This window comes from Dipodomys spectabilis, unplaced genomic scaffold (assembly GCF_019054845.1).
Source record: "Dipodomys spectabilis isolate Male_0828 unplaced genomic scaffold, ASM1905484v1 ptg000024l, whole genome shotgun sequence".
Taxonomy (NCBI): domain Eukaryota; kingdom Metazoa; phylum Chordata; class Mammalia; order Rodentia; family Heteromyidae; genus Dipodomys; species Dipodomys spectabilis.
In genome coordinates, this window is record NW_024870701.1 from 26065057 (window position 1) to 26092035 (window position 26979).

Genomic DNA, 26979 nt, shown 5'->3' on the forward strand with positions numbered 1-26979 from the left:
GCTTGATTCCACTGTGGTCAGATAGGATACAGGGGATTATGTCGATCCCTTTGTATTTGCTTAAGTTCCTTGAATGAACTATGATATGGTCTATTTTGGAGAAAGTTCCATGAGCTGCTGAGAAGAATGTGTACTGTGTTGTTTTAGGGTGAAATACTCGGTAGATGTCAGTTAATTCCGCTTGAAGTATGGCCTCACTTAATTCGGTAGCTTCTTTGCCAATCCTCTGGTTGGTAGACCTATCCTTTGGTGAAAGTGGGGTGTTAAAGTCTCCTAGTATTATCGTATTGGGATCTATTTTATTCTGTAAGTTTGAGAGCATTTGTTTAACATATCTGGGTGCACCGATATTTGGGGCATATAAGTTGATGATGGTTATATCCTCCTCTTGGATTGTTCCCTTTATTAATATGTAATGTCCGTCCTTGTCTTTCTGTACTGATTTTAATGAAAAGTTTATTTTGTCAGATATCAGGATAGCTACACCTGCTTTCTTATTGGGGGAATTTGATTGGTAGATCCTTTTCCACCCCTTCACTCTGAGTTTGTTTGTATGTTTGGCTGAGAGGTGGGTCTCCTGAAGGCAACAGATGGATGGGTCTTGTTTTCTGATCCAGTCCTCAGTTCGTTTTCTTTTAATTGGCGAATTCAGCCCATTTATATTAAGAGAAAGTATAGAGAGATGCATTGTTGTCCCTGCCATTCCGTTTTCCTAAGTTTTTCTTCTTTCCTTTCCTCCTGTGCTTGCTCAGTTAGACTTTGAGTAATGCCTGTTTGGGGCAGGTCCCAGTTCCTGGTTGCTTTCTTCAGGTTGTGTCCCCCCTCTTAGAATTCTTTGTAATGCTGGCTTAATGTTTATGTATTCATTTAGTTTTTCTTTGCTATTAAAAGTTTTCAGTTCTCCATCGAATGTGAATGCTAGCTTTGCCGGGTATATCAGTCTGGGTTGGCAGTTATTGGCTCTCAGGGCTCGTATGGTGCTTTCCCAGGCTTTTCTTGCATTCATTGTTTGTGTGGAGAGATCTGCAGTGATTCTAATTTTTTTCCCGTTGTAGTATAGCTCCTTCTTCATTTTTGCTGCATGCAGGATTGTTTCCTTATTATTCAGATCCATCATTGTTACTATTATGTGCCTAGAAGTGTTTCTCCTGGGATCTTGCTTGTTGGGTGTTCGATAAGCTTTTGTGATGTAGTTAAGATGGTCGTTTTTGAGGTGGGGAAAATTTTCATTGACTATCTTGTTAAATAGGTGTTGCATTCCCTTGCTCTGGAATTCCTCACCTTCGTCCACTCCGATTATGCGAAGGTTAAATTTTTTAGCATTATCTGCTTGCTCTTGAATTTCCCTTTGGTTTAATTTGAGTGATTTTTCCATATCTGTCACTTTTTGGTCCAGTTGGTGTATTCTGTCTTCTGTATCTGACACTCTACCTTCCATTTCATTCACTCTGTTGACCGTGGCTTCTATTGTGGTTTGCATGATGGAAATGGATCCCTTTATGGATTCAATGTTGGTTCTCAGAGTACTGATCTCACCTCTCAATGAGGTGATATCAGTATGCATTACCTCTAATTTGGCGTTTATCTCACTTCTTACTGAGGTTTGTGCAGCTTCTATTTTTGCATCCAATTTTTGTTTGATATCCTGTATATCTTTTGATAGTTCATCCTTGTGCTCTTTCAATTTCTGATCCATTTCTCGCTTTATTTCTTGAGTCATTGCCTCCAGCAACCCTTGGATGTAGTTTTTGTCTTCCATTCCTGCTTTGCTCCCACTGGGGCTCTCCCCTGCGTGGCTGCTGGCTTTTGAGGTGAGCTTGCTGTCCTGGGTAGTGGTAAACCTTGTGATTTTTCTCTGTGATTTTCGCATGGGGGTTCAGGAGACTGCTCTTCAATCTTGTTTTGGTGTGTCTGTCTTTGCTTGGTTGCTGATTCTCTATTGGTAGAGAGAGTCTGTGTCTGATCTGGATTCTGTTGGGAGCCTATTTCCAGCTGCTATTCACTTAGGATTCTCAGCTCTCTGCTGTAGCAATTCCCGCCTTTGGAAGGGTTGAGCAGCCTAGACTGCTTGTGTTTGCTCCTGCGGGTGCTCTTGGGAAGATCAGATGCTCTGGATGCACTCTCCCAAATACTGGAGTCTGCTATGGGCTCCTGATGTGTTTTTGTTTGTTTTGGGCTGGTTGTGGGCTTGAACTCTAGGTTTGGGTGCTGTCCCTCAGCTCTTCAGCTCAGGGCTGGCACCCTACCATTTGAGCCACAGCCCCACTTCTGACCCTTTTTGCTTTGTTCAGGCGCCGGTCCCCTGGCCTGGTTCCGGCCCCAGCCTGGAGCGCGCTCGTTAGGCCTGTGCTAATGTGTATACCACCTTGGTTATGCAGCCTGGAGGACACAGTTCAAATTTCTTCTACTGTTGGTAGTCTTGACCCAGGGGCACTGTTCCTGGCTTGAGCATTTAAGCTCCCTTCCCGGGGCGCTCTTGCTCTGGCCTGGCCAGCAGAGTGTGCTCCACCGGCTGGTGGGGCTCTCGAACAGTTCCCAGTTTTAGTGGGTCCTGTGGTCCGGGTGTTGGGGTAGGGAGTCTAGGTCAGGGTCTGGGGATTCCCTCCAGCTCTGGTCTCCCTTGATGGATTCCCTGTCCCCTGATGGGTACTCACCCTGTAGGTCGTCAGTTGTTGTTGCAGTCCGTCAGTTGTTGTTGCAGTCCGAGTTCAGTTGGGGTGGTTGCGGGCTGGGTTGGGCGGCCCCCCGCCGGGTCGTTGCGATCGCGACAGGTCCCTTTGTGGCGCTGCTGGTGCCGGGCGGCTTTGGCGGGATGGAGCCTCTCCGCTCCGGTGGAGAGTGATGGGTGGGGTGGGATCCTCCTGGAGACTCCCGGCTAGTAGGTTTCTCTGTTCCTGGCGATCCGCTGTTCTGCAATCCGGTACCTGGTGATCTGCAAGCAGCCCCCTGTGTCTCTGTGGCTCCGGCAACCCCTGCCGGGCCGGCTGGCTGGCGGCTTGGCGCACTGCCGCGCGGCCAGTAAAGGTTGGGGGAGGGGTCTTCGCTCTTCTCTGTTCTGAAATTCTTCTTTTCCTCTCTTTCTTTTTTTGTTATTTTCCACCTCTGGTTTTTCTCTGAGTGTTCGTCTTTTTGTTGTTGTCGGTCTCTTGGGGAGATTAAAGGTTGGAACTCGAACTCTCTTTTTGGTTGGAGAGAGCTGTGGCGTTTCCCTACTGCCCCGTCGCCATCTTGAGCCCTCCCTCCTTATTCTTTTATTTTTTTGTCAGTCGTGGGGCTTGAACTCTGGGCCTGGACACTGTTCCTCAGCTCTTCAGATGAAGGCTAACGCTTTACTACTTGAGCCACAGTGCCACTTCCAGCTTTTTCTGCTTATGTGGTGTTGAGGAATCAAACCCAGAGCTTCATGCATGCAAGGCAAGCACTCTACCACTGAGCCACCTTCCCAGCCCTCTTTTTTTTTTTTTTTGGTACGGTTGTGGGACCTGAACTCTGGGCCTGGGCACTGTCTCTCAGCTCTTCAGCTCAAGGCTAGTGCTCTACCACTTGAGCCACAGCACCACTTCCGGCTTTTTTCTTTTTGCTTAAGTGGTGCTGAGGAATCCAACCCAGGGCCTCAGGCATAGAAGGCAAGCAATCTACCACTGAGCTACCTTCCCAGCCCCCAGACCTCTTTTATTCTTTAACTTTAAAATGTTGTGAAATAAATATATAACATAAAATTTACTATCATTACCATCTTACTTATAGAATCTCTTTAACTTGCTTCATTGGAAAATTTCAAGTATATAAAAATAAACTGTAATAGTTCTCTAAAGAGAAACTCTACTTTATCTACTAGTTCTTAGGTTGGCATTACTAACTTATATTAAAGGTGGGATAATCCTTGTTTCTGTGAGTGTAAAGCTGGCTTCTTGGTATTCTGCATGTTTTGTTAGGTTGGTCACTATTATGAGTTCAAAGAAGAAAAACAGAATGACTAGACCTATCTATAGATATAAGAAATAAAAGCATGAGTCCATAGTGATACTTCCTATTCGACTTCAAGATCAAAGTGGTTTTTACTCAATTGCTTTTTATTTTACAGCTTCACATAATGTTCCCATGCCAAGAATTCAGGTTCCCAAAGACAATGGAAGAAACAAAATTAAAATTATTTCACAATTACTCATTTTCTTTATTTCACATTATAAACATATACATCTTGTAATAACAATACCAAAGTTTCAACACAAGTACCTTTAATAACATGTTTGATGTTCTTTCAGTTAAGTATAGCTTCCTAAATATAAAAAGTTACTTAAATGTCTAGTTATGTACTAAATATGTATATGTATATGTGAATATATACATATGGAGAGTGTTCATTTTAAAGTTATTTAAAATTTAGAGATTGTTCTTTTATATGATTTATAATCATGTAAATTATTTATGTAGGTCAACTTAACTTATATAACAGAACAAAAAAAAATCAAAGAATTCTAGCTTCATTCCTGTCACTTTGACCATATTCCTTGACTCGTTAGAGTCAGTTGTTAAAAAAACTATTTTATAGTTTATCTTTGATTTTTGCTTTCCAAATACTAATAAGTATCATCAACCTAAGAGTAACATGTAGTGGTATATAGAACTTTGTAAATGTAGTGGTATATAGAACTTTGTATAGAGGTTTCTTTTTTTTTCATTCATTTTCACAGCTGCATGGTTGTCTATGTGAATGTACCAAAGTTCATTTAACCAGTTGTCATTGGTAGACCTTCAGGTTTAAGATAAATCTATTTGATTCCTTCATGATGAAAGGCTTAATAAATTAGATAGAGAAGGATCACAGCTTAACATAATAAGGACTGCATACAACAAACCCATAGCATCATACTAAATGGGGTAAAGCTGAAAGCATTTCCTCTAAAGTTGGGAATAAGATAAGGGTGCCCACTTTCACTATACTTACTCAATATAGTACTTGAAATTTTAACCCGAGTAATCAGACAAGAGGAGGAAATAAAAGGGATGTAGATAAGAAGGAGGAAGATAAATTATCCCTGTCCACAGATGATATGAATCTATATTCAGAAGACTTAAAAAGACTTCAGGAACTGATAAACTGAGCACAGTACCATGATAGAAAAAAATCAAAACAAAATGTAGCTCTTTCCAATACTAAACTTGCTGAGAAAACAATCCTATTCACAAAAACCTAAACAACAACAACAACAACAACAACAACAAAAAACCTAGGAATAAACATGACCAAGGAGGTGGAAGACTTCTACAATGAAAATGACAAAATACTGAAAAAGAAATTGAAGAAGACCCTTAAATGGGGAGATCTCCAATGTTCATGGATTGGGGAATTAGTAGTTAAAATATTATTTAATATTTAAGCTTTATTATAGAAGTAATCTATAGATTCAATGCAATCTCCATCAAAATACACTTTTCACAAGTTTATTCCATGTGGAAACACAAAAGATCCTCAATAGCTAGAGAAGTCTTGAGCAAAAAGATCAATGTGTGATGTATCACAATGCCTGATTTCAAAATCTACTACAAAGAGCCATAATTACAAAAATATATGATATTGGCAAGACAAAACAAAATGAAAATAACAACAAATAAAGCCCAACAGACACACAGATCAGTGGAATAGAGGATTCAGATATAGTCATGATTCTTGACATGGGTGACTGACTATAACATATATTGGAGAAAAGACATCAAATGGTGCTAGGAAAAGTAGGTATTGAAGAAGGCTGGAACTGTATCTATAATTCAAAATGGATCAAAGACCTTAATGTAAAACCCAAATTACTGGAAGAAAACAGAGGAAACCTTCAGCATATAGCAGAGGCAACAATTTCCTGCTGGGTACCAGTGGCTCACACATCTGTAATCCTAGCTACTCACGAGGCTGAAATCTGAATATTACAGTTCAAAGCCAGCCTGAGCAGAAAAGTCCATGAGACTCTTATGTCCAATTAACCACCAAAAAAACCCCCCTGTAAATGGGACTGTGGCTCAAGTGGTAGAGTGCTAGCCTTGCAGAGAAAAAGCTCAGGGACAGAGAGCCAGAGTTCAAGCCCTAGAACAAAAAATAAATAAATAAAATCCTGAATAGAACTCCAATAGCCCAGAAAACAGAAACAAGAATTGACAAATGGGATGAAGTCATAAAGAAGAATGAAATTGTGTCATTTACAGAAAAATGGATGCAAATGGGTATCATGGATATGATCTTCTTCAGAGAAATAAGCCAGACACAGAGATATAAGTTTCCCATATCTTTCTAAACAAAAAAAAAAAAAAAAGGGTGCCTTGAAAATAGAGGAACTATAGGGGAAGAGGAGGGACTAGTGGAACAGGGGAAGGGACTGAATGGGGGCAAGCAAGGGCAGAATGGGAGATGAATATGATCAGAGCATGAGAGATACATGTATGAGAAGTCACAGGAAAACCCATCAATTTGTAAACTAGTATGTTAATAATTATAATCATGAAGTAAAAGGGGAAAAACTATAATTCTTCCCCTAGAGAGTCCTCTTATATTTTTGTTTCAATTTTTTTTTACTAGTTCCTTACTATAAGTAATACTGAAATTAACTAATTAACTCTTCATTTTTTTTTCCTCCTGCTTCCAAGCATCTGACTTGAAGTAATTATTTGAAATCTCTTTCTAAATATCCAGTGTAACCCTCTGGAAATGACAGAATCAAATAATGTTAAAACCAAAGATACCACACAAAGAATCTAATTGAAGACACATTTTATTTATTTGTTTATTGTTTTGCTTTTGAGATAACAGCCTAAGCTGGTCTAGAAATCTCAATTCTCCTGCTTCAGCCTCCTCAGTGTTGACATTATAGGTGTGTGCCACAATGCCCAGCTTTTAAAGAGTCCTAATGGCTAAATAAGTTGTCAAAGTTTATGGTAAATTGGAGATAGCTCAAATATGTTTTTCTAATCCATGAGTTGTTACTTGATCCAAAATTTTGGTGTCCCTCTTCAATAGCTGTTTGTTCAAAGTGACTATAAAAATGATTCAGACAATTTACTTTTCAGCCATAGTATCTCTGTTCTATCTAATGATAGCACATTTCCTTAATGTATCTATAGGCTCATAGTCTCTCCTTTTTTGGCTTCTCTGCTCAAATGTCATCTTCTAAATGAGGCATTTACTCATTTACATGGCTATTTTTTCATTTCTTTCTTTCTTTATTTTTGTCAGTCTTGGGGCTTGAACTCTGGGCCTGGATGTTGTCCCTCAGCTCTTCAGCTCAAGGCTAGTGCTCTACCACTTGAGCCACAGTGCTACTTCTGGTTTACTGGTGGTTTATTGAACTTTCCTGCCTGGGCTGGCTTTGAACCGCGATCCTCAGATCTCAGCCTCCTGAGTGCCTAGGATTACAGATGTGAGCCACTGGCACCGGCTATTTTTTTTCATTTCTTTATGCCATTATTTTATCTTACATTTTATTCATTTTGCATTCATTCACCATGTATGCAATGATTATATATTTCACTGTCTTGGAATGTAGGCTTCCTGAGAGCACACTGCACATAAAAGGACACATTACTGAACAACACAATGCACACCTTCAGGCCTTAAGCAAAATATACACAGAAGATACCAGAAGAGATATGGATGATTTAATTTGTGAAAATAGTCAAATTTGCCTCCTATATTGTTTATTAAACAAACATACTAAGTAATTTTATTTTAGGGTTCCAAGAACATTTCAGTATTGAAGACTTTGTTTCTAAATATCAACTATCCAAAAATAGCTGCTTTGTTGTATTAATGAATAATAAAAAAATATACTTCAATCATGGAGCCAACTGTCAAAGCAAAACCACCTTGCTTTTCTGCTTCCCAAATCGTATAATTTCTTATTACCAAGATCTTGGAAACTAAATTTATGAATAAATTAAAAAACAATGTAAGGCTTAGCTTTATCTTGTATTCATTAAATGTTTTAATAATATTATAAGTCTAGATAAACTTTGATACTTTTATATTCATTCCCTATGCTTCTAAAAGGTGATCCTTAAGTATTTCTGTAAGGATCGTTCCCTTAAGAATTTTCCAGAAATCCATAAAGTTTACAGAAAAAAATCCTGAAATCTCCAATACAATTTGTTTTTAGAAATTAAATTAATCAAGGAAAGGATTGACTTTCCATTTATACAATGAGTCAGATTACTAGGTTTTTTGGTCTTATTTGGAGAAACTAAAATAAAGTGCCATTTATAAAACATTTGTAGCTTTGACTATAATCAACTGTAATAATAAGATACCAGCTCAAAAATTCTTTTCATTTAAGCCTCTTTTGTAATACTGCTTTTTAATAACCCTCATAATAGCTGAATTAAAGGACCCCAACAGAAATCATTCATCCCACATAAAACAAACATTGCCTTTTCTTCTTAGCTTTGTTTTACAAGCTACATTATTTCCAGATGACGCTGGAGGGGACTATGGTTTCAAGAATTAGATGCTTAAATAGACAGCTGCTTTCTATTTGCCATGTAAATCAAGGATAAATCAAAGAAAACTCCCAATAGTAGACTTCTTTTCTTCCTATTAGGAACTACAAACTCAGGCAGAAAAGAAGGAGAAGAAAAAACAATCAAGATGCAAGCAAACAGAATTAAAATAAGGATTTCTTAGACAAAAGGAAGCTTGCAGATATCTCTGGGAAAGGTGTTTTTATATCAGCTTTGTTCAGCAGTAGCAAGACTTTTTTTTTCTATTACAATGTAAAAGAGGGAAAGAAGAAAGCATGATCACTAGTTTCTAAAAATCCACCACACATTACTACTGAATTTAATATGCATGGGTTATTCCTCTGTATTCTTTTAACTTCACTCAGAAATTAATTAATCGGTGCCAGATTTCAGTGCAAACACAACCTACTTCTTTTTTATAAGCCAGAAAAGGAACATTAAAGTTACTTGAGTATTTTTTTAATATTTTAAAAATTCCTTATAAAGAATAACCTATCCTATTCCTTAAGAAGAGACAGGAAAAATTTCCTTTCCCAACATAAAGAGAAGATAACATTCTTTCCTCAATTAAAATAAACTAGTGTACTTTTTAAGAATAAAGGATTAAAAAACCCCACAAAACACCAAAGTCCTCCAATGTAATGTCCCCAGAATCATTCTCAGAAAAATTTTGGAACTTCTAGATCTTAGCCAAGTTACAGCACAACCATGGGAATCAGTCTTATTAAATTAAGGTCTGTTTTTCTAATTAGGAAAAAGTTATGGCAGAGGAGGTGAATATGTACTTTCTAGAGACTTGATATGAATTTGAAAATATATTGGTACAGCCATTATGGAAAAACTATGAGGTTCCTTAACATATTAAACTGGAACTATACATAATATGATCCAACCCTGAATACATATCTACATAGATAATATATATCAAACATAATATGATTTCACTAAGTATTTATGCAAAGGGAATGAAATTAGTTTATCAAAGAGTTATCTGTACCTTCATATTCACTGCAGCATTATTCTCAATATCCAAGCTATGGAAACAACTTAACTATATACAATGGTGGAATATTGTTCAGCCATAAAAAAGGAAATCTTTAATAGATACCAGCTTAGTAAGTGATCAAAGTAAACATGTTCATTATCCATACTGGTATTGTGTGCTGCTTGATATGATGTATAAAGAAGGTACATCACCTCCATTATAATCTTACCCAAGAAGGCATGGCATTAATATAATCACGAAAAAAAACCCGTAAGATACATCGATGGGCTGGGAATGTGGCATAGTGGTAGACTGCTTGCCTACCATGCTTGAAGCCCTGGGTTCCATTACTCAGTACCATATAAACAGAAAATGCCGGAAGTGGCACTGTGGCTCAAGTGGTAGAGTGCTAGCCTTGAGCAAAAAGCAGCTCAGGAACAGTGCCCAGGCCCTTAGTTCAATCCCCAGGACTGGCAAAAAACAAAAAACAAAAAAATCCCCAGCAAAACAAAACAAAAACACAAAACAAAAACAACCCCCCCCCAAAAAAAAACCCACAACAAAGACACATCCAAATTCCACAAAATAACTAACTAGTAGTCCTTAGAAGTAGGACATGAAGGATAAGACCAGGAGAAAAGATAAGAAAATTTAATGTGGGATCCTATGTTGCATCCCAGAAAACAATGAAGGACTTAATGGTAAACTTGTTCAAATCTAGGCTGGGCAAAGTAGATCATGCCTGTAATCCTGGCAGATAGAGGTAGAAATCTGGAATATCCTAGTTCAAGGCTAGTTTGGGGCCCAGCACTGGTGGCTCACGCCTATAATCCTAGCTACTCAGGAGGCTGAGATCTGAGGATCACGGTTCAAAGCCAGCCTGGGCAGAAAAGTCCATGAGACTCTGATCTCCAGTAAACCACTAAAAAACTGGAAGTGGCTCTGTGGCTCAAGCGTTAGAGTGCTCGCCTTGAACTGAAGAGTGCAGGGACAGCGCTCAGGCCCAGAGTTCACGACCCGTGACCAACAACAACAACAAAAAAGCTAGCATGGGAAAAATGTCTGAGAGAACCTTCCTTTTTAGCAAATAGCTGGGTGTAGTGACATTTGCCTGTCATCCTACTTATGCAGAAGGTTAAGAGGCCAGCTAGGGCAAAAAGTTCACAGGACTCCATTTCAACAGAAGCTGGGTATTGTAGCATTCTCCTGTCAGCCCAGCTACAGGAGGAAGAATAAAATAGGATTGTAGTGCATCATGTGCCCTGGTAAAAAAAGATTCTACCTCAACATAAAGGGTATAAAAAAGGGATGGGGGTGTGGCTCAACAGTAAAGTATGTGTATGCCTTGAGTTCAAGCCTTAGGATTGACTTCCTGCCCCTCAAATTGGTATAATTCAAATAAGATGTGTATTTTAGACAACAGTACTTCACCAAAATTCACTGCTTAATTTTGATGAATATTACATGCTCATGTAAGGTATTAACAAAAGGGGAAACTGAATAAAGTATAATAGAAATCCTTTTAAAGAACTGTTAGTCAAACTATCAGAAACAAAGAAAGGAACGGGGAGGGAGAGAAGAAAGAAGGCAAAGTGATATGTATACTTGACAAAAATGTCAAGATCTATGCCTATAAAGAAGAATGCAGAATAAAAAGGATGTGTGTGATCCTTTCCTTCAGTCTGACTTCCCAGAGTATCTATTATTTAATAATTTCTCATGCATTGTTCCAGGAAATTTTAATGCAGATATTCAAACATGAACATATGTGCAACCTAAGATATTATAAAGTGTGTTTAACTGACTTATATAATATGGATACCTTGCATATGAATTTACATGAATTGAATTCATTTTAAAAAACAGATGAATACCACATTGGATAAATTTATACTTTAATCAGTCCCTTATTGATGACTATTTTGCTTGTTTCCATTTTGTGTTTCTAAATAAGGCTGAGAAATAGACACTCCTTGGTATAATTGCTTATCCATCTAAGGGAATAGCTCAAGAAAGTATTGTTTTCAAAAAGGTATTTTTTCCTTTCTTTTCTTTTCTTCCAGTCCTGGGGCTAGAACTCTGGGCTTGGGCACTGTCCCTCAGCACTTCAGTTCAAGGTAAGCACTCTACCACTTGAGCCACAGTGCCACTTCCGGCTTTCTGGTGGTTAATTGGAGATAAAAGAGTCTCACAGACTTTCCTCCCCAGGCTGGCTTTGAACTGTGATATTCAGATCTCAGCCTCCTGAGTAGCTAGGATTATAGGCATGAACCACCAGAACCCAGCTACTTCCAGCTTTTTCTGTTTATGTGGTACTAAAGAATCGAACCCAGGGCTTTATGCATGCTAGGTAAACACTCTACCACTAAGTCACATTCCCAGCCCAAGAAAGTATTCAAAGTATAAAATCCCCACCCTCTTTTTCCCAGTACTAGGTCTTGAACTCAGGGTCTTGTAGTCTTGCTTAGCTTTTTCACTATGGTTGGTATTCTACTACTTGAGCCATGACTACAGCCCAGCTTTTTAGCTGTTTCACTGGATATAAAGTCTCTGGAATTTTTCTTCCAGGACTAGATTAAGAACTCAATCCTACATCTAGCTAGTATTACAGGCATGAGTCTCAGGTATATACTGCCAGCACTCAGCTCAAAGTATAAAATTTCTTTTTCTACATTCACCTTTATGCCATAACCTAGCTAAGCAGATGTCTAGCTAGAACTACATCTGGCAAGATCTTTTATTTCCCACTCTTCCAAGCACTACATTTTGAAAAATGGCTTTGTTGAAATATAATTCACACACTACATAATTATTTAATCAATTTAAAGTGTACAATTCAATGGTTTTTAGCACAATTACAGAATTGTGCAGCCATCACCATAATTTCATGTTAAAGCATTTTCATAATCTTACCCCCAAATGAAACTTATTCAGTCACAGTTATAGCCCATTCTGCCTCACACCTTCAACCCTTAGGCCTCTACTGTCCACCTATTTGATATCCACCTATTCTGGACATTTCATGTTAATTGAATCATACAATATGACATCTTCTTACTGGCTTCTGTTCCTTAGCACAATATTTTTGAGGTTTGTTTTCAAGTCAAAGAACAGACCAGTATTACATTTTTTATTGTTGAATAGTGATACATTTTATTTATCCACTTATTAGCTCAAAGATCTTGGGTTATTTTTATTTTTGACTTATGAAAAATGTTTCTATGAACACTCACATTTTGGGTGTGTGTGTATATATATACATATATATTCAATTCATTTACATTAAAATCTAGGAATAGAATTGCTGGGTCATATGGTAATTCTATATTTAATCTTTTGAGGAAATGTAAATTGTTTCCAAAGTGGCTGAACCATTTTACATTCTCAAAAGCAGTACATAATTTTAATTTCTCCACATCCTTGCCAACACTTATTAGCTGCTGTTTTGATTCTAGCTATAAAGTGGTATCTCATTGTGACTTTGATTTGCATTTCCCTAATGACTAATGATGTTCACCATTTTTTGATATGCTTATAGGCTATTTGTAGCATCTTTTTTACCAGTAGAAAAATGCAACAAAAGCTTTATCACTTATTTGCATCAGAGAGCTCAGCTGATCATCCATGAGATGATTCAGGCATCCAGAAACTCCATCCTCTGGGTCCTTGGGATCTCTTGCTACTTCTACTATATATAATATGATAATAAGGGAAGAGAGGTGTGGAAACTGGCACTGTGGTGACATCACTTCGTCCTATGATTTCTCAACTACTGCTAGTCTTACAGCCCCCTCTTCACACAAGGGAATTGGAAAATGCATGGGTAAGCATTCAGTCAGATTCACCCAAAGCTTAGAGGTGCTGGCTAGACTGGGCTGGCTTCTACCCCTGACTCCTCAGACCTTACCCTTCTAAGTAGCTAGGAATTCAGGAGTGAGCCTCCAGCCCCCAGAAAATTTTCCCATTTTTAAATTGGGTTGTCTATATTTTTATTATTGAGTGATAGAGTTGTAAGACTCACATATTCTAGGTACTAGTACCTTATCAGATATATGACATGCAAATATCTTCTCCCATTCTGTGGATTATCTTTTCATTTTCTTATGTCCTTTGAAACAAAAGTTTTTTTTTTTTTGCCAGTCCTGAGGTTTGAATTCAGGGCCTGGGTGCTGTCCCTGAGCTCTTTTGCTCAAGGCTAGCACTCTACCACTTGAGCCACAGTACCATTCCTGGTTTATTCTGTTTATGTGGTACTGAGAAAATGAACTCAGGGCTTCATGAGTGCTGTGCAAGCACTTTACTACTAAGCCACATTGCCAGTCCTCAAAAAAAATTTTTTTTGTTGTTGCAAATTCTTCTTCTTTTTTTTTTTTGCCAGTTGTGGGGCCTGAACTCTGGGCCTGGGTGCTGTCCCTCAACTCTTCAGCTCAAGGCTAGCACTCTACCACTTGAGCTACAGTGCCACTTCCGGCTTTTTCTGCTTATGTGGTGCTGAGGAATTGAACCCAGGGCCTCATGCATACAAGGCAAGCACTCTACCACTGAGCCACCTTCCCAGCCCATCAAATTCTTTACTGTGATTAAGTGATTACATAATTTCACAGTACTGTGGGATAGTGATACTTAGTTAAAGTCACAAACATACCCCTTCATGGGGTAAATTGTCTATCATTGTCTATAAAGTTTATGAGTTCTGTAAGCTTTGACAATACAGTTATTTCTTCCACATCGGGTGATATGTACATTCCTTTCCTTTTGCTTAGGGTCAGCTGTCCCCTCTTTTCCACTCATTCCCTTCCTCCCATCACTGCCAATGAGTTGCTTAGTTCGTTTTGATCAATGTCCAGTGCAGCTGATGAGTCCCCAAAAGTTTTAAATTTTGATTAAGTCTAATTTGATTTTCTTTTTATTTTTTGTTTTTGTTGGTCATGGGGCTTGAACTCAGGGCCTGGGCACTGTTCCTAAGTTCTTCTGCTGAAGGCTAGTGCTCTACCAGTATGACCAAGAGTTCTACTTCCAGTTTTTTGGTGGTTAATTGGAGATAAGTCTCACAAACTTTCCTGGACAGGCTGGCTCTGAACCATGATCCTCAGAACTCAACCTCCTGAGTAGCTAGGATTACAGGCATGAGCCATAATTACCCAACTTTGTTCTTCTTTTCTGTTGTGCTGCTTTTGATGTTTCTAAGCAGTCTTTGCTTAACTCAAACGTATTATTTTCTTCTACAAGTTATTTTAGCTCTTACAGTCAGGTCTGAGGTGCAGTGCACAATTCTTAAGCACCTAAGACATTCCAATATAATGTAATATACAAAGCATCCACTGCAACAAAGCACTGTCTTTTAAAAAAATTATTTATTTTTTTACTTCTGTGCCCTTGTTCAAGGAGCATTAACTGCTGAATGTTTTCTTGCCTTAAGTTCTCCTTGAAAAATTACTACCCAAGCTAAGTATGGTGGTATATGTCTATAATCTCAGTACCCAGGAGGCTGAGGCAGGAAGATTACAAGGTGCAGACCAGCCTGAGCTACACTGTGAGACCCTGTTTCCAAAATAAGTAAGCAAGCACACATGTAATCAAACAAACAAATAGAAAATATTACCTGGCTCTAATTTCAACTCCTATCAAAGAAGAGTGACACAATACCACCTCTACTTTCCAAACATTGTCTTATAGAAATTTAAGTTACATTCTAATTAATGCCACCATCATTAGAACAGTGTACATGAAACCAATAACCACAAGGACATGTTTCAAATCATCTAAAAGGAACTGTTCTAATAATGCCATAATTTCATTTTTTGAGTATGCCAATATCTGTAAGGTAATTGTTCCCATATTTCATGAATGTTCTCTACCCTAACCCAGTCATGAGTTAAAAAGTAAACACTGCTGGCTGGGCACTGTTGGCTTATGTCTGTGATCCTTGCTACTCAGGAGGCTGAGATCTAAGAGTCATGGTTTGAAGCCAGCCCAGCAAGAAAGTCTGTGAGACTCTTATTTCCAGTTAATCACAAACCAGAAGTGAGCCACAGGGCTCCAGTGGTAGATCACTAGATCAGGAACAGTGCTTAGGCCCAGAGTTCAAGCCCTAGGACCAGCAAAACAACAACAACTACAACAAAAGTACATATTAACAAGAAGCCCTGAAAAGAGTGTAAAACAAATAAGAGGAACAAATGGGAAAAAAAATCTGGTGTTATAAGTTTAAATTTGCTCATTGTATGGAAACATTTCTGAAGAAACTAAATGTCTAAAAGCAGATATAGTAGTTATAAACAAGACATAAAGGATTATCAGTAAGAGCCATCAATTCAAAAGATGAGACAAATGATGTATTCAAAGGTTAGTGGTATGTTAGTGTTTCATACAGAATGACAAATTTCATATAGAATGACAAATTTTTTTATTATTTAGTAAGTTAAGATCAAATCATATCAAGAAGTTGAATAATCTGTTCTATTTATATTGAACTAAAAGGAAGAAATGCTACAGCTACCTTCAATATGAAAAAAATCAATTTGACATACAAATTATGTAGTAAGTGAAAAGGAAATTTAATAAGTTATCAGAAAAATCGCCCATTTCCACTGTATGTAAGAAACAAATCTTTGACTAGAAAATGGTCAAACAGTCCTAATTGCATATTACACAGGTATGACTGAGTCTAAGCCTTTGTTCTAAGTAGGGCACTTCCAAAGAGTGCTTACATGCTGAGCTGGGCTTCATCCTTATCAGTTAAATGGTTAATATATAGTCTAATCTTTTAGACTAGAATATGAAAATCTCTGTATTTTTCAAGTGCACTCAGTTCTACTGGCAGAACAATAGTTACAGAATACAAGACAGCATGTATTTGTGTATGTAATAGATTGAATATTCCAATGGCACTCAAATACTGTGGTCTCAATATACCTTTATACTCTTAAAAAATCAGTGATACTTTCCAAAAGCTGTTTTCATGTGGATTACATGCATTGTACTTAGTATATTAGAAATTAAAACAAAGAAAAACTCAAAACAATCCATGTTCATATTTTAGTAGCTGTCAGTGCCTTAACTATTACTTATTATGTGGCCTCTGAACAAACCCATGCCCAATTATGACAGAAAAAGTAAAAAAGGCTGAAAAGCCTTGGACTCTATACTTATACAGGCTGGGAGCACTGCACTTGTTGTCCCTGAGCGCACACTACCATTTGAGCCTAGAGGTCCATTTCTGGCTTGGAAATTAATTGGAGATAAGAGTCTCACAGACTTTGCTGCCAAGGCTGGCTTTGAACTGCAATCCTTAGATCTCAGCCTCTTGAGTAGCTAGGATTAAAGGCATAAGCCACTAGTACGTGGCTAAACATTTTCTTAATAAATTTAGAAATCTCTAGGTAGTCCTAGAGTACTCCGTACTATAATAGTGAGAAGAAAAACATATCCTTTGAAGCCTTTATTCACACTCTTTGCTGTATGGTTTATTCAATCTTGATATTGAAAATGTACACCTGGGAATCTACTGCTACCTTAAGACCTTTTCCTTGTCCATCTTTTATAAACAAGTGGTCTAGGTCACAGAATTTTATGTGGTTGTTGGCAGATAAAAATTCTGAAGAATAAAATAAGGAGGAGCAAGAATTTTCCTGGTAAGTGACTAATTGAAAAGGGAATGTTGAGAATGTTTTAAAAAATGTCAATCACTCAAACACGGTGCTTTGAGCAATAAAGCAAGAAGTTAGCATGAACAGAAAGACACATTGCAGTGCTTATTTTAAAGGTTCTCATTTTCTGTAACTACCTTTCAGATCTGAGGTAGAGGGAGTGTGTCAGTTATCGTCACTGCTATCGAATTGGTGCAAACCATTCTTCTGCAGTTAACTTTGAGGAAAGGCAGCAAGACTATTTAAAAAATGTTGTGATTTGAAAAGTCTCATACACAAATGTCAAAGTAAAGATTGTCAGTGACAGATTCTAAACAGAACTTTGCCAGTGTGCTAGGAAGCAGATGCTTTAAGAAATTCATTTTTACTCTGTAGAAATTTCACAAAGAAATCAGTGACTCTAGAAACTGTAAAGTTCTGTCCTATCATTGAATAGTCACATCCATGGTTGGCAAATATGATTCAATATGATTTATTTCCTCTGAAATATCAATCTTATGGATTTCCAACTAAAGGGAAGTGCATCAAAGTCAACTTAAGGGCTGCTACATGAATTCAACGCATTTTAAAGAGTAATAGACAAGACTAATGAATGCATAAATCAAGTATGTAAAAATAATAAAACATACACAGATGATTTAGTTCATTTTTTTGTCAGTCACAGACTTGAACTCTGGGTCTAGGCACTGTCCCTAAGCTGTTTAGCTCAAAGCCAGCACTCTACCACTTGAGCCACAGTGCCACTTCCAGTTTTCTGGTGGTTAACTGGAGATAAGAGTCTTGTGGACTTTCCTGCCTGGGCTGGTTTGAACTGCAATCCTCAGATCTCAGCCTTCTGAGTAGCTAGAATTACAGGCGTGACCCACCAGTGCCCAGCTCAATTCTTTTTTTTTTTTTTTTTGGTACGTTTTTTATTGTAAAAATGCTGTAGAGGGGTTACAGTTCCAGCTCAATTCTTATAAACATAATTCTGTAGTACTATCCTGACCTTGTCTGAGGAGCTATCAGAAAAAGGTATTTTTCTTATTATAAATCAAGGCAAGTAGAAAAGTAAGTTAGCTGTTCAACTAATTTAAAAAATATTTGGAATATTCACCTTAGCAAGAATATCTTACGTGATACTTTTTGGACGTCTAAACTAAATGTCTTAATGGGATGACAGGTAAAATAACAATGTGTGGAGATGTGTACATGGACACACACACACACAATAAATGAAAGAGAGGAAAAATAGCATCAGTCAGGTTGTGGTTGCACATAGCTATCTTTGTTTATCAGTGACTGATATCCGGTCTCAGTGCTGTTCCCACAGTCCCATATCAGTACTACCATTTAGAAATAAAACAAACCACAGGAAACACACAAAACAGCTCTTTAACTGTCTGGTATGCACCGCCACTTCAAACTCAGAATTTAACAATTCTCTAATAAAGTTTTTAAATATCAACCTGTCAAGTCGTCTGGCAATTTAAGGAGGTCCTTATTAGAACTGAATGAACTTTCATGGTTTATAACCTGATAATTCTTAGCTTCTCCATCTAAGCAATGTTCTAAAAGTTAAGAACGTCAAGATAGTGGCACTTCCCTAAAGGGACTCATAATGTCTTCTCCCTATCACAGTGCACCTGTGTGCTACTCTACTACATTCTGTGGGCTTCTACAAGGCAAGGTGGTGATAAGCTCTTCATCTTTAAAGTGGATGGAACAAAGACCATTGGATTCTCCTTCCCAGGAACTAAGAGTTGGGACTTGGAAGACTGGATCATTTTGCTAAAGCCATTAAATTAACAAGGATGTTACAGGTTGGTGAAAGAATGGGAAGTGTCAAAGTTGCTATCTCATGTCCATGTGAGCAAACAAGAGAAATGAGTCAGTAGAAATCAGCAGAAGGAGGGCTGGGAAGGTGGCTCAGTGGTAGAGCACTTGCCTTGCATGCATGAGGCCCTGGGTTTGATTCCTCGGCACCACATAAGCAAAAAAAAAAAAAAGCCGGAAGTTGCACTATGGCTCAAGTGGTAGAGCGCTAGCCTTGAGCTGAAGAGCTGAGGGATAGCGCCCAGGCCCAGAGTTCAGGCCCCATGACCGGACCCCCCCGCCAAAAAAAAAAAAAAAGAAATCAGCAGAAGGATAAAGCATAAGCAAAATAGACAGAGATCAGAAATGACACAACTCTTAGTAACAGCATATGCCTAAAACCAATGGCTTTTAAATTTCAAGTTCTAAAAAAAAAAACAAAGAAAAATAAAGAAATTCAGGTGTACTCTCCTAGCCCATGAAAACCAGACAGAAACCTTTGTATATACTTTCTATAACCCTCCTTTCATTTTTGTGTTTAACATAGAGTGGGTTTCTAGATTTGATATTAGGATCTGTAATTATTATCCATCATTGGCATGGGGTTGATTATCTCCAACCATCTGACAATAATAAAATGATTTTTCCTTTCATTTGAGACCTCATTCCTTTATTTGAATATGAGCAGTATCTAAGGGCATAAATTTTCAGAACAGAGAGAAATTGCTATTTATAAATTTTACAATGAAAGAAAACCTTTTTATAGATAAGAAAAGGTAAATACTTACATAATCTGGTAGAGGAACATCATTTGAACTTAAGGAACCTCTCAAGGACTGGGTGGCTTGTTCCAGAACTTTGTTGTGTTTTTTAGATAGCAAAGAAAACAAGCTGCAAAAAAGAGAAATACAATTATATTATTAAGAGAACTAAGTGCTTCTTTTTCTAGGTATAATACAAGAATTAGGGCTCCACTGTATCTAATGAATAAAGAATTTCTCTTGGGGTTAAAAATAAAGGCAATCCTGATTTCATGTACTTTCCATATAAATTTGAGGTAGGACCCACAGTCTCTAAAATTGTTTAAATATCTATTTATCTTTGTGTTGATATTGGGTTGAATTGAGGGCCTTGCAGTCTCACTTGGCTGTATTGTTCAATAGTGGTACCATAACATTTGAACCACACCTCCACTTATGGCATTTTGCTAGCTAATTGGGGATAAGAGTTCTAACAAACTTTTCTGTCTGGACTGGCTTTGAACCTTGATCCTCAGCCTCCTGTGTAGCTAGAATTGTAGGAATAAAACATCAACACTCAACCCACAGTATTTTTGTTGTTGTTGGTGGTGGTGGTCCCTGAACTCAGTGCCTGGATGCTGTCCCTGAGCCTCTTTGTGCTCAAGGCTAGTGTTCCACCACTTGAGCCACAGCACCAATTCTGGCTTTTCTTTTTGGGGGGGGGGGTAGTTTATTAGAGATTAGAGTCTCACAAATTTTCCTTTTGGGGCTAGCTTTGAACTACAACCCTTAGATCTCAGTGTCTTAAGTAGCTAGGATTGTAAGCATGAGATACTGGTGCCCAGTTATTTATATATTATAAATAGCACTATAGTGAACACTCTTGAACATAATTTTTAGCATAACCAAGTGAAATTACTAATAAATTTCTCAAAGTACTAGGATTAAGTAAAAGAGTAACTCAATTGCATTCAGGACATGTATTTTAAAATATGCAAAGTATTTTGCAGGAGACACAAAGGAAACTAATACTGGGATTACGTATAAGCCATGTTCACATGCATAAAGAAGAAAGCAAAATCATTCTAATTATAGTACAGTTTCAGGATAAATGAAAATTGAGGCTAAATGATGTTTGGCAATCAATTGTAGCATAGGAAACAGAAGGACTAGGAGACATAAACTGGATGCCACTAAAAAGGAACAATAAAAGTGTGTAAAAAAAGAGATCTTGTTGTTAGTAAGAAGAAAAGAGGCAAGGGAAAGTAGAGAGAAACAAAGTTGTGAAACTTAAGTTTACACAAAAGTAAAACCTTGGGCTGGCTTTCTTTGTAAGTTCACCAAACTTGAGTTCATTCTCATCCTTCCCTTCTCTCCTCCTCTATTTTATACCTCCACGGAGCAATAGAAGCTATGGTAACTTTCACCATTAATGTAAGAAAATTACTGAGCAAGCTCTAGAAACCAGAGCAAAATCCACTTGACCTTGTTTTTTTTTTTTTAAACTACTTTGTTTACTTTAAAAAAGAGTTCTTGCAATCTGTTTTCTTTGTTAGTAAGAGACCAAACAAGGAAGTGAGCCTGAATTCAAATATATAGTGTTTCAGTTGAACCTGATGGAAAATTTCAAAAATTAAGTGGAACAAAATGTTGAAACATTACAACAGGTCCTAGCTATCTTTAAGTCTGTAGCAACAGATAATTCCAGGCCACTTCCAACTCTCCATCATAAATGAGAAGCAGAATTTACACTTATTCCAAGTTGTTATTCTCATACAATTTAATAGACTTTTGCCTCAGATGTATAGCAAGTGCTTTCAGAGTTTGTGGGCTTTTTTCAGCATTCTAATTTTGCCTTTCATTTGGCATTTTAAGGAGAAATGACCTAAGTTTATATAAGACATGACTTGCAAATTGCTGAATGAGAAAATGAACTCATGCCTGAAGCTCTGCATTCAAAGTACTCACTCTGGCTTGGTGCTATAAGACTAAGCAATACAGACACGTGGTGTTTATATGTAAAGCCTAAGTTTGCTGATAAGAATAAGGGAAGGTGATCACCAACAGTACTTACTATTCACTCAGCTGAGATATATCTACCAGAATAATTTTTAAAATCAGGGAAAGGTTTCTCTCTGAGGACAAGAATGTTCGTTGCAAATTGGATTACCAATGAAAAAACTGAAAACAATCAAAACCATGGAATATTCAGACCATGAAATACCACACAGCAATTCAAAATGATCTAAAAGCTACATGTTAGATGGATAAATTTCAAAAATAATGTTGAGTAAAACAATAGATTCTTATAGAATATGAACATGGTGCTAATATTAATATAATGCTGTTATCTTATGAATAAAACAGCTGAACTAGGTGTGGTGACACATAATCCCAGCTATTTTTGAGGCAGAGGCATGTGGATCAGTCCAGGAAAAGTTGGGTGAGACCTATTTTGGGAACAAAATACAAAAAGTGCTGGGGTGGCTCAAGTGGTGGAGTTCTTGTCTAGTACATGTAAGGCCCTGTGTTCAATCCTTAATACCACAAAGAATAAGTAATGATATGAAATATATGAATTCATAACCCTACATTTAAGACAGTCACTGTTCTCTGAGGAAGTAGGGAAGAGAGCCGAATCAGGGAGGAAGAAATAAGGGATTTAGTGATCTCTGTCTCACTCTCTCCCCCTTCTTACCATAAAATGTTCTTTTGGTAACAGTGGATCAAAACACAGGAGACTGCTATATTATTCTATTTAATAGAGGGGATTGCTATACTACTCTACATTCGAAATGTCTGAAAATTACACATATCTTAAAAATATGATACAAACTACATGCTATTCTGAAGAAAACAAAGTTCCTAGCAAGATGGCAGTGGCTTCATGTCTATAATCCTAGCTACTCAGAAGGCTGAGATCTGGAGGATTGCATTTCAAGGCCAACCAAGATAGAAACTTCTTGAGACTCCATCTCCAAAAAAGCCAGCAAAACCAAGGCTGGGGGGCATGGCTCAAATGGTACAGTGCTAGCCTAGCAAGTGCAATGCCCTGAGTTCAAACCCCAGCATCATACAAAAAGAAAAAGAGAAAGAGTAAGTCTCTACAAAGAGGCAGCATTTTACAAGAGAAATAGCATGTAAATAGAACATGTGTGGTCAGTACAAACTGGGACATACTGAGAAGATCACAAGCTGGTACAAATGACTGCAGTTGAGGGTGCACAGATGGCAGCAGGAGATGAGACCAGAATGTAGACAGTTTGAAGACAGACTGCAAAGGGCCGCTCATGGCACATCAAAAGCCCTGGGCTTTATTCTATTCAGAGTTGAGAAGCTAATGGAAAACGATGAGAGGGACATGGTTGCTTGCCCCCAAGGAGCACAAATCTGACAGGATAAGAAAAAACAATGTCTGCAATGCTGAAATCAGAATTCTGGTGTTTGAAGCGAGTACTGTGGAGGGACAGAGGAAGGGTCGATACATTCCACAAAGGAAATCTGGCTTGACTGTGACCTTGAAGGTTAGGGGGTTGCTAATTAGAAAAGTAAAGCGGGGTGGGGGTGTGGGGGTGAGGGGAGTGTGTGGGGAGAGTGATTTAGAAAGGTGAAAGTCTATACAAAGTCTACAGAAAGACTTCATGGAATAGAGAAAGTTCAGGAGGGAAAGAGATGAAGCTGGCAAGACAGGTAGGGGCCAGATTAAAGAAGGCCTTACAGACCAAGCTCAGGTTGACATTTCATCTTGTTAAGTCACTGTTAGCCTATGGAAAAGGCGATGCAACAGCAAGTCAAAGCAGCAGTCATTGTTTTGGTTTCTGGAATGCCTTTGCTTTCTGGAAGGATCTACCTCACTAGGCTGGAGTGAACAAGGGGATGCCCTGGGGGTGTAGGTGAGGGTTGCCAACCACAGAAATTGGCCAAGCAAAAGTGAAATGAACCCCAAGATAGGGACACAAGAGGTTTTATCTTTGTTGCTGTTGTTTTTAATGTACTTATAAAGTACTATGTGATTTTTTTTGTTTCTTTTGTATGTTATTCTTCCATGGTATAACCCCTGCTTTCACTGAATTTGATTCCAGTGCCCTGTATCTTGTATATACATTTTTCTAATTTGGGGAGGGGAAGGGAAAAAACAAAATGCTGAAATAAGGATACAGGTTGACCCATTCTAACAATGAGATGTACAGACACTATGTTAAAAACGAACTTTACAACTTAGGGGGGGAGGGAGGAGTTAGAGAGGTAGGGGATGGTAGGGGAGAAACAAAGGAGGGGGTAACAATGCTCGATAGGAAATGTACTCATTATCTTACTCATGTAGACTGTAACCCCTCTATATAGTATCGTTACAATAAAAAATACATATTAAAAAAAAATGAAATTGGCCAAGCCAATCAGTCAATGGGAAAGTTAACTAGGACAGAGAAGAGAGCAGAATTGGAGGCAGGGAAAAGAGTTTACTTGCAGTGAGAGGCAGCACCACTCATAGGCAGCGAACTGCTTGGAGACATGGCTCTGATAGGAGGCGAGATAGTTCACAAAATACTTATGTTTTCCATAGACCTTGGACCTCAACCATTCTATGACAGCAAGATAAGAATGGAAAATAGACTAAATTGCTGTGCTTGGTACACAGGAGGAACTAGGAGGCAGGAGTTGGTAGGAAGGATGCATGCCTGTTCTTACACCTCTTGCCTGTGCTCTGTCCTATTTCATGGTGCCACAGTGTCCCTGCCATGGAATCCCAAGGTTGAGAACCAAAGTTTGAAAACCACTGACTGATCAATGAAGTCTAAACATATAGATGTAGTTATATTTACTTTAGAAAGATTCCTCTCCAATGGAGGTAAGGCTGATAGGAACCAATAAGAAAACAGATATGCTGGGCTGGGAATATGGCTTAGTGGTAGAGTGCTTGTCTAGCATTCATGAAGCCCTGGGTTCTATTTCTCAGTACCACATAAACAGAAAAGCTGGAAGTGGCACCGTGGCTTAAGTGGTAGTGTGTTAGCCTTGAGCAAAAGAAGGTCAGGGACAGTACTCAGGCCCTGAGTTCAAGGCCCCAGACTGGCAAAAAGGAAAAAGAAAAAAAAAAGAAAATACAGATGAAACAGAAACCTTTAGAAAACATCTGCATTCTGCAAAGTAAAAGAAGAGTCAGCCCTGAATCAAAGCAAGTAAGAGTCATTTGGAATGCAAAAGAGAAAGTACAAATCAAAGATAACTAGGGTTTCTAACTCAGGACAGGTAGTAGCCAATAGAGCATAGAGGAATTGAAAGGTGGGAAGGATTATTGGTGCGACAGAACGATTAAGAATAGCAGCAGTAGTAGCCCTGGTATGTGGTGTTCACTGGGTATCAGGTACTATCTACCACATATTATCTCTTCTTTTGAGGAGATGATGGAATTGAAGCAGAGGGAAGATAAGTAACTTGCCAGGTACATAGCTACTAAGTGGTGAAAGTCAGTTAAATTCAGGAATGCAGGTTTCAGGATCAGTATGTTGAACAATTGTGCCAAGGAAGCTAGAGCTACTAGGAAGGGCAATGGAGATGGCTAAAAACAACCAGATGGAAGTGGAGAAACATTAATACTGCTCAGAAGAGAATTGGAGAGAAGTTTTTGAGCTAATCTACCATCAGTTACAATCATAAGGTGAAAGTATTTTGCTATTATGCAATGTAAATAAGACATATAAAGACAGAACTCTGCCAAATCAAAGGATGAAAAGAAAAATAGTAGTCAGTAAAGGTCACTTAGAGAAAGACCAGAAGTAGGAGAACTAGAAAAGACAGGTATTCTGAAAGAGCCTAATTTCACAAAAGGAATAATCCTAACTACTAAAAGTTGTGAAATGGACTGGGTGTGGTAGCAAGTTAGGATCTCCAATACAATGCTGAATGAATGTGAGAGCTGATATCCTTACTATTTTCTTAATCTTAGGGGAAAAGCATCTAGACTTTAGCACTAAGTATAATTTTAGCCCTAAGTATTACATAGATTTCCTTTATCAGGTTGAAATTTCCCTCTATTCCTTATGACCTCAATTTTTTTTTCAAAAAATTATAAATATATACTGAATTTTGTGAAATGATTTTTCTGATCCTTTTGAGATGATTATACCATTTTTTTGAGTGGACTGTACTGATTAAAAATGGAATATCAAACCAAACTTACAGAAACGTAAATAATATAAAGTTATCTTTCTCTTCTTTGCTGGTTGTCCGACTTGAACTTAGAGCCTGGGCACGGTCCCTGGGCTTCTTTATACTCAAAGCTAGCACTCTACCACTTGAGCCATAGCTCCACTTCTGATTTTCTGGTAGTTAAATGGAGATAAGAGTCTCACAGACTTTCCTGTCCGGGCTGGCTTTGAACCATGATCCTCAGATCTCAGCCTCCTGAGTAGGTAGGAATACAATCTGTGTAAAATATGTGTCTAATTTCCTACATCTGTTAACTAAATTAATATGTAATTATTTAATGAAGAAATTATTACTTTATTAATCCATCATATTATACATGAGGAAACTAAGTCATAAGCAGAGGAATTATATCTTGGTTTCTGGACTCATAACCATCTTATTATCTCTTACCTAGAGATTTATTTTGTTATTATGGTGTCCATTGTTTTTCTGTCCTGCATGATTCGCTCTCTCCTATTTTTAGGAACTGAAATTACTCTCCTGAAAAAAGCAAAGCTTATAATATTGGCTGAGTTAATTATAATTCCTTATTCCCAGGTCACAAAGACTAGCCAATGTATACATGCTTCAAGTTAAGTCAGTTGGAAACTTTCCCAAAGATAGTTCTATTAGGAATAGTGAGAAAAAATGTTTTTTTCTTCTGGGTTAGAAGCTGTACAGATATAACACTAGAGGTGGCTACAGTCATGGTTCAGCTTCTTAGAGAAATGAATAAAATGAGAATGAATCTAAGCTTGGAGAGTAGGGAAAGTAATGTCAAGAGAGAAGAGGAAAGGGGAAGGAGAGAGAGGAAGGGAAGAGAAGGGGAAAAAGAAAAAGGGGGAAGAGTTTTGAAAGACATAGAGAAGAGACAGAGAGGGGCAGTCAGAGAGTGAGAATGCAAGCACACATTTTTTTTTTTCCCCTCTTATGAGCTACTCTCCACTATACACCTCATATATATTAGTGTCTGGTATGGTTTACTTCTTCAGTGTGAGAGTTTTGTTACCACTAACACCCCAGTTAAAATAGTAGCCCAACTCTAGCATGCTCCTTTCATCCTTATACTATTTAGTCTTTTTCCCTACAACTCTTTACCTTCTCAAATGCTATGCATTTT

General features: G+C 38.0%; 1 protein-coding gene across 2 annotated transcripts in view; it reads right to left on the minus strand.

Moving 5' to 3' along the window:
- The window catches only part of Dym (dymeclin), a 322312-nt gene that overhangs the window by 90477 nt on the left and 204856 nt on the right, over positions 1-26979 (minus strand). For both annotated transcript variants that reach the window (XM_042675227.1, XM_042675228.1), the window contains exon 14: positions 19719-19821. In XM_042675227.1, the coding sequence (XP_042531161.1) occupies positions 19719-19821 (103 nt within the window). The remainder of the gene's footprint in view (positions 1-19718; positions 19822-26979) is intronic.